This window comes from Erigeron canadensis, chromosome 9 (genome assembly GCF_010389155.1).
Source record: "Erigeron canadensis isolate Cc75 chromosome 9, C_canadensis_v1, whole genome shotgun sequence".
NCBI lineage: Eukaryota > Viridiplantae > Streptophyta > Magnoliopsida > Asterales > Asteraceae > Erigeron > Erigeron canadensis.
In genome coordinates this window covers 17501074-17509543 of record NC_057769.1, presented here as the reverse complement: position 1 = coordinate 17509543, position 8470 = coordinate 17501074, and the positions used below count along the sequence as shown (strand labels likewise).

Sequence of the window (8470 nt, the reverse complement as noted above, 5' to 3'; positions counted from 1 at the left end):
GTGTGGATACTATTCTATTATTTTTTTTTCACAAGTGTTTGTTTAAAACTAACATCGTCATGGCATCTCACACGTTGTGTCATCGTTGCATCACGCGTGCATCCATCTAGTTATCTCATATTCATACACACAATACTTCTTTAAAACGCATTGTGTAGCTAAATGCAGTTATTAGGTCATCTTAACTCAACACATTGAAACTCAATTTATTAGTGTCACGTCAACAATATAGTGAGTTACCATACTAAACTACTTTTACTATTAATCTCCACTCAATTTTTTGGTGTTACGTCATCATTTGTATAAATAAAAGACATTATTTTTAATTAAAATACACAGTTGTATTATATTAAAAAAATAAATATTTAATTTAGTTGATAGTAAACTACATAATTAAAAAAAAAAACAAATACATAAATTAAGATTACATTAAAAAAAATGTAAATGCGATTATGACTCTCAAAACCTTGTTACTTATTATTATATCTTAGCACCCTATCATCTTATTGAAATTTGGATAACTACAATGTTCTTGACAACAAAGTACAAAACTAAGTTGAAAAATTTCTATCAGCACCAAACCTATACCTGTCATTACACTGAGGTCCATCCCAGGTTGACTTCTGATGTCAATGAGAGCCGGCTCTAATGTAGTGATAGGTCAAGCAGGGGCTTTGGGCCCCCAAAGCTACAAGGCCCCCAATTTTTGTATAAGAGACTAAAGATTTATTAAATTTGGGTTAATAATTGGGCTACAAGTTTGACCATGAACAATATATTATCCGGCCTTTATATTACACATTACATTACACACTGTTAATTTGTGAATTGAACTTTCTGTTTTTGGTTTCCTTTTAGCTACAAGTTTGGTGACTAGTAAGAGACAACACCTAGAAGACTAGGTGACCATTAGATAGTACATGACGTTTCACTTCAGCAGTTACTTTTCTTATTTTCTCATTTTTTTTATTTTTTTTTTATTTTACTTTATATGCTAATAAAGCACGCCTTCAAAATCAATTTTGTTTAAGGCCACCAAAAAACTTGAGCCGGTTCAATCACACAAGTTTTGAATATTCAAATGCTTAACAATTAAGATCACGTTTTGTCCCACCATTACATTTATATAAACTCGGTCAGCTTGACCTACAAAGTCAAACTACACCTTATATTGCCATATTGGATTGATCAGCTATGTTAACAATTTAAACATAATGATTAAAGAAACAAGCATACAGTTATATTCAAATTCAACCAATATATATTTTCATTACGATATATGACACAATATCCACAAAAGTTATGTTGAACTTTGAAAACCGAATTAGCTTTGTCCAAAGCATACATCTCAAGATGGTGTTTTGATAGAATGAATAAGTGATCAAATGGGTTTTTGAAGCGTTTGCAGTAGGTGTAAATAGATGGATATATTAATTAATACTAACATGAGAGTTTGTTCAAAAAAATCATAACAAGAGAGTTCTTTATTTTGATAAAAATTTAAGTAAAATTGAAATCTAAATAGAAGTAGTTTACATATATAGAAACTAGTAATGCTATCAAAAATTTTTTTGAACGGAAAATTTGGGCTCAGCGGTATGTCTTTTCATATACCCAACTTCAATTATAGAGGAAACCTATATTAGAAAACCCCTGTCTCCATTCCTAAGAACATTTTGCTCACACTAGGATTTGAACCCAAGACCTCATAGTCTCCGGCTCCACCATATATCAATCCATCTATTGATGCCCTTGCGGCATTCCTCCCTGATCGCATTGTAGATAGGAGTCAGAGTCAGTTTGCTTTCCATTTAGAGAATGCGTTCTCTGACATAGGCGGGGCCATCCCTTTTGAGCCCTTGCCTCACCAGAGCTAAAAACTCAAGTTCCAAAGTGTCTAGTTGGTATACGCCCAACTGAAGCCGGTCCAGTTGGTCGCCATGCTCGTCCAAAGACTTCTTGTGGGTTGTATGGGGCCTGGTCGGCCAAGGGAGGATTCTGCTCCAAGAATGCTACCAAAACAAAAGCTGAAAAGCAAAAAAAAACTGGTTGAAGGGTGTAGCTTGAGATTGTGAGTGATAAATTTGTGTTAAGAAAAAAAACCATGGTTCATTACGATATATGACACAAATATCCACAAAAATTATGTTCAACTTTGAAAAGCGAATTAGCTTTGTTCAAAGCATACATCTCAAGATGGTGTTCTATCAAATCCTACATCAACTTGGCCTAAACCCGACGTGTCAGTCTCCTTCTCTAGGATTAGACAGCACGCATCCTTACGAAGCTGTGTAAAAACATACACACAACGTACGAGCCGGGTCATTCATTGCAATAATGCAATGTGTTCTAGATTGAGCTCAGGCTGCTAGAGAAAAAGGGAAAGTTAAAAGGGGTATTACAAATTTCTATATTTACGGATGTTAAGTTCAAATGTTTACGATCTACTTCCCTATTTGATCCCAAACTTCTATTTTATCCAGACTGCCGGTCAAGTATTTGACTCGTTTCCTATATATATCGAAACTATGGTGTGTTAGTGCATTAATGATCCTTATTATCTTTGCATCATTCATGAGATATGACATATAAGAATCCGCCCATTATACATGTTTTATATCAATCCTTTTAAAGGACTATAGTGCGGCCTATATTTCCACATCATCGATCATTCCAATTTCCCATGTTTTAGGCTCCTGGAGCGGAGATGGGGAAATATTAGTCAAAGGCTTAACTTGTTCATTGGATCGGGAGGAGTTGTTTATAGTCTGATAAGTGGCAATGTGCATAAAATTGACATGGCAGGTAAGGTGAATGCGATAAAGATGTAGTTATGTATCCCAATAACCTGCTTTCAATAGATAACAGCAACAACGCTGATTACAGTTCAATCGAACAACAATTGATCTGAAGAAAAGTTGACGTTTTTAGTTGCCTTTTGATCACATAGTAAAATATAGACGGTCTACTCGCAATAATACAGATAACTTGGGATGGCTAAAGATGTTATCATTGATAACATATGTGAATGACTTCTACTCTTATAAGAATTAACAAGCATGGTACCCACGCAATGCGGCGGCGGTGGTGTAGAATACGGTCTAGTGGTGGCGGTGTCAAGTGGTGTAAGTTGATGTAATTGTGATAGTGAAAAATTTTAGAAGATAAGGGTTTAAAATGTTAAGTATTAAAATAAGGGTTTATGGTGTAAATTTGTTAATTATAAGGGCAAAGTTGATAATTTATAAAACACTTTCCATAGTGGGTTTTTATTAAGGGGCAATTTGGTAAATTTCCCTGTAATATTTGAGTAACTATTTCTAAAAATGGAAGGGGTGATAATCTTTATATAGGAGTATAGATGGATACAAACATATATAGATGTGTGTGTGCTTATATGCTACAAGTACGACTTATTATGCAATCTATTTGAGACTTTATACATTAATATCATCCTTCTCGTTTGGCGAATATGACTCATATGATTGGCGGTCGTAGTGTTGTGAAATAGATTTTGCAAATGCTATGAGATATCCTATAGTGAGGTTCATATTGCATCATGTAGCTAAAGGCGGTTATTTCTCACAAAGACTTGCTATCATACTTCAAATAACAGAATCTCGTTGCAAAAAGGGAATACTGTATCATCCCATAGAAATTTTGATAGACGGTACTAGGTATTATGTTAGGGATGGCGGGGGAAATGGTTGGAACTGGCCAGGCGGCCACAGGCAAAGAAAACATAGGTAGGCTGCTACATCTAAAGTCAAAATGGCTTGCCATTCCCAGGTGACCTAAATAAGGAAAACCTCCCCCGTTAAGATTGCTACTACAATTATTTGACAAGAAGGCTATATGAAGAAATTCAAGATACCAGCACAGCAACTATAGCCAACCCCACCATTACACTTACATCCATCCCAACTTGAAATTGGATCTCAAATATACCAGTTTTGAGTATCGGAAATGCATATAGATGTCAAAGCTCTTATATATTTATCAGGTATTTCCAAGCAATTGACATAAAACATACCAATTTAAAAACAGTCAGCCTGACTTTGCAAAGTCAAACTGCATCTTCTTTGGAACAGTCATATATGTCAACAGTTGCAACATGAAAATACGTAATAAGCACACAACTACATTCCAGTTAAACAAAAAAATAAGTTACATTCCATTATATGACCAAATATCCTCAAAAATACATACTTTTTAGTACGTGAAAAATCAGAGGGTTGAGAAAAGCAAACACCTCAAGATAGTGTACTCCCGAATCCTATATGTTAAGTCATTTCCTTTATATATAACCAAAAGTTCAAAAGAAGATGTAACTAAGCAATCCATATCTCAATATGATTCTGATCCTGATTCTGAACCGAACCCTGACATATCAATATCACTGCCATCAGTATCACAATACTCGTTATCATAGTTGCTCCAAGGGCTTTGGAAATCCTTGAGATATTCACACTTCTCAAGTAGATCACCGTTTAACTGCACATTCCAACTCCCTATAATGTCAAGTTTAGCAAGTGAGTTGCATTTTGTGATTATTTCAGACAGACCAGAGTCACCAAACTGGCCAAAACAAAGTTCAATCCACTCTAGACATGGCATGGTGTCAGCTATGGCTTTGGCTTCAGAATCGTTAACAGGCGAGGAAGCATCAAGTGGAGGCATGTTTCGTTTCAGGTGAACCAAAGACTTGCATTGGTTACCAAATGCTGCAAGGCCTTTGGCTGTGATCTTGAAGCAGTAGCTGACATCTAACATTGTAAGATTTGGCAGTGGCTTTATGTGCTTTGATAACATTTGATCAGTGATAACACTCATTGGCATTTGCAGCTCTTTCAGAAATTTTCCACTGCAAGACAACAAGACAACTTTGGTCAATTGTTTTAATCGTGTTGACTAAATATATACTGTCAAATTTGACTCATTTCTTCAAAAATGGGTTGATTTGAGTTGGTTTTATTCTCTAATGGGCTGAAAAGATACATATATAAAGCTTAGTCATAAATAGCGGGTCAAATGGGCTGATGAGGTCCAATGTGACAAGAGTTTACGAAATCTAAAACATCCGAAACTGACTTTAATTAGAAAAGTACATATATATTCTAACATTACCTTTTACTCCGTAATAAATTTATCTAGTATGCATATTGGTAATGAAACTTAAAAGAAAATGTTCACAGGTAAGCCCAACCCAAATGGGCCTGTTGCCACTCCTGCTGAAAACGACATCTTTTGACTTGGTGAAAAGTCCCCAACCCATTGTAATCACCCATTTCGCCACGTATAAAAGATTAACTTAGCACACATCAAATGTAATACAAGTAACAAATGAGCCCGCTAGGACTCTGTATTGACAATGACATCTTTTGACCTACCTACACATCCCTAAACTATCCGATTCACCCATTTTGCCGAGTTTAAAAGATTTAGCTTAACACACAAAAAAGGTAATAATACCAACCAAGGTCAAACACAGAACATATATATAAGCATCTTATGTTCCAAATTAGCAACCCTTGGACTGAAAGTACCATGTAAAATACACACTACCACTCAATTCAACAACATGGAAAGCATGAGTTGCGTCACAAAACAATATAAATAGTTTTGCACGACACTTGCGGCACCATCCTTCTATATTCACCTATATAAGTTGCAATGTCCTTTTGTAAACTATTACTTACATAGATACACGTTATCACCTTTAGAGACCGAGGCACCGAGCAAGAAATAATTTACATATTGATAAAAAGGAAATCAACTTTAAACAAAGAAACAACAAATTCAAAAGCCAAAACCATACAGTGTGTTGTGCTGTAACGACCTCACTCTAAAATGGAAACATGATCGTTTAATATACATGGGCAGCCAGGTTTGAAGTACTATTATATTGTTCCCCTGTTTTTATATGGTAACAAATAGGAATTTTGGATATTTCAACCAAACAAACACATAAGATTTGGGATACTTTTGGCAAAATGTTATATCTATCACTAAAATGTAAAACACTAAAATTGGAAACCAAAAAATTTTTAGAGGTAAACAGTAAACATATCTGACAAGTACATTGGTATTATGATGATTCAAACAAGGGAATGTGGATATCTTTATCTAAATTCAAGCTAGAATTTTCAATTTATTTTCAACATGACATGCCATAAATAAGTTATGTGAGATAAAACTTCACTTTCATCATTTGTTTTGCACCAAAGACTTGAATTTGGTAAAAAAATCCTAAAACATGAAACAGAAAGGTAAACAATCATTGAACATATTAAATCATGCTTACAATGAACTTCATTGAAAATATCTCAATTTTTATCATAATTATATACCACATTCTCCGTTTTGCGAAAAGCATAAACATATATTCTATACATAAAACTATCACATACATATATCATGTTAATCAAATTGTATAATTATTCTGATATCAAAATCCATTGACCATGTGTTACTCAATCGGTAACGAACACCAAAACACAAAAACTAATGACAAACACCTCAAAAGAATCAAAATGTCATACACATTGCTAGTTTTTTTCTAAAGAAAAGTATATACATACACTGATATACTTTTTGTAACTTAATGTGCACGTAAACCATTTTCATCATCATACCAAAAAGAACCAAATAACCACAATACATGACATAACAATATAAACATATACATATACATAGAGATTTTTTTTTTAAAAAAAAAAAGAGAGAAAGAAAAACTTACCAATTAGCAACGAAAAAGAAACCAGATTCACCAAGACGGTAAACAGACAAAAGTTGAACCATACACTTACTCCGTCGTACTAACTTCATCACCACCATATCCACCGCATTACTATCACTCCTCCGGCGACACCATCCCTGAACATCAACTTCCGACCAACAGTACGGCCCGGCCACTACTTCCATCCATCCTTTACATACAAGTGGTACTCTTTTCATCATTTCTTCAACTGGACCAACCTTTTTAAATATCAATGCTAGTATTTCTGGGTTCAACCCGGCCCATTTCCGCCATTCCTCGACCACTATCACCTCCGGCGGCTCCACTTTCTTCTTTTTCTTGTCACAGTTGGTCATGTCTGAAAGAAATTCGCACCTTGTCTGTCTGTCTGTCTATTTGTCTGATTTTTATAGGAGTAGTACTAGTATTGTGGGCTGGTCAGTTATTTTGACAGAGGAGAGAAAGTGAGAGTAAGAGAGCGTGTGTCTAATGGGTTTTTGACACGTGGTGATTGAAATTGATCCAATGGTTGGAAGTTTTTTCATTTTGTATTTAGAAAAAATGGGAATTAATGAGAGTGAAATTTTGTTTTGTTTTGTAGTGCTACATGAAAAGTTTGTTAAGGCTCACCATAGCGCAATTTTAATTTTTTATACTTTATAACTTTCTCGAAACATTATGTTAAGCCTACGATTTCGGTACAAAACATTTCTATGATACACAAATATATGCACAATCTTGTATATATATACATAATTAGTTGATGAAAAAATCATAACTAACCTAAAACTAAATTAAATGAAATTATAATAACAATAACATATGAATTTAATGTTAAAAAATAATAATAATGATTAATTAAATGTAAAGTATATATAAAAAGAAAAACTCTTTTGTAGTTGATTGTAGCTTCTTTTTTTATTTCGTATGTGAGTTATATTATAGATTACCAATAAACTAAAAAAGATAAATTAATTATTTTTAAATTGGGTGATTTTCTTCCGGTTGTTTCACTCCGAAACAGTCCATACATGTACAAAACGGAGTCATAGATGATGGTTAAAATGTGTTGGCTTAATATCTTCAAGATGAACTAATGTGGTCATATTTTTTGTTATTGAGAAAAAAGGCATAACGAACCTCAAACTAAATTAAAAGAAATAATAATAACAATAACATGCATAAGAATTCAATGTTAAAAAATAATAATAATGATTAATTATGTGCAAAGTATATATAAAAAAAACCCTTTTGTAGTTGATCGTAGCCTCTTCTTTTTTAGTCGTACGTGAGTTATATTATAGATTAACAATAAAACCGAAAAGTGTAAATTAATTATTTTTAAATTTGGTGAAATTGTAAATTGGTAATGGAAAACCAAAAAGTGTAAATTAATTATTTTTAAGTGTAAATTGGTGATGAAAAACCAAAAAGTATAATTAATTATTTTTAAATTGGGTTAAAGTGTAAATTGGTGATGGAAAATCAAAAAGTGTAAATTAATTATTTTTAAATTGAGTTAAAGTGTAAATGATGATGGAAACCCAAAAAGTGTAAATTAATTGTTTTAGATTGGGGTTAAAGTGTAAATTGGTGATGAAAATCAAAAAAATATAAATTAATTTAGATTAGGGTTAAGTACAAAAATCATCCATGTGGTTTATCAAATTTGCAGTTTTCATCCCTCCGTTAACTTTTTGGCCAAAATCATCCTTGTGGTTTGCACTGCGT

General features: G+C 33.4%; 1 protein-coding gene across 1 annotated transcript; it reads right to left on the bottom strand.

Moving 5' to 3' along the window:
- Positions 1–4221: 4221 nt before the first annotated feature.
- On the bottom strand, positions 4222–7102 carry LOC122584027 (F-box protein FBW2-like). Its single transcript, XM_043756389.1, has 2 exons — positions 6740–7102; positions 4222–4864 (listed from the first exon to the last, which is right to left on the bottom strand). The coding sequence occupies exons 1-2, from the start codon at positions 7093–7095 to the stop codon at positions 4348–4350; spliced, it is 873 nt and encodes a 290-aa protein (XP_043612324.1). The 5' UTR covers positions 7096–7102; the 3' UTR covers positions 4222–4347.
- Positions 7103–8470: the final 1368 nt, after the last annotated feature.

Excerpts from the sequence above, each read along its gene's own strand:
- LOC122584027 (XM_043756389.1), bottom strand. The coding sequence starts at position 7,095 with ATGACCAACTGTGACAAGAAAAAGAAGAAAGTGGAGCCGCCGGAGGTG. Across the intron at positions 4,865-6,739 it reads TTCTTTTTCGTTGCTAATTG|TGGAAAATTTCTGAAAGAGC; the intron begins GTAAGTTTTTCT and ends GTTGTCTTGCAG.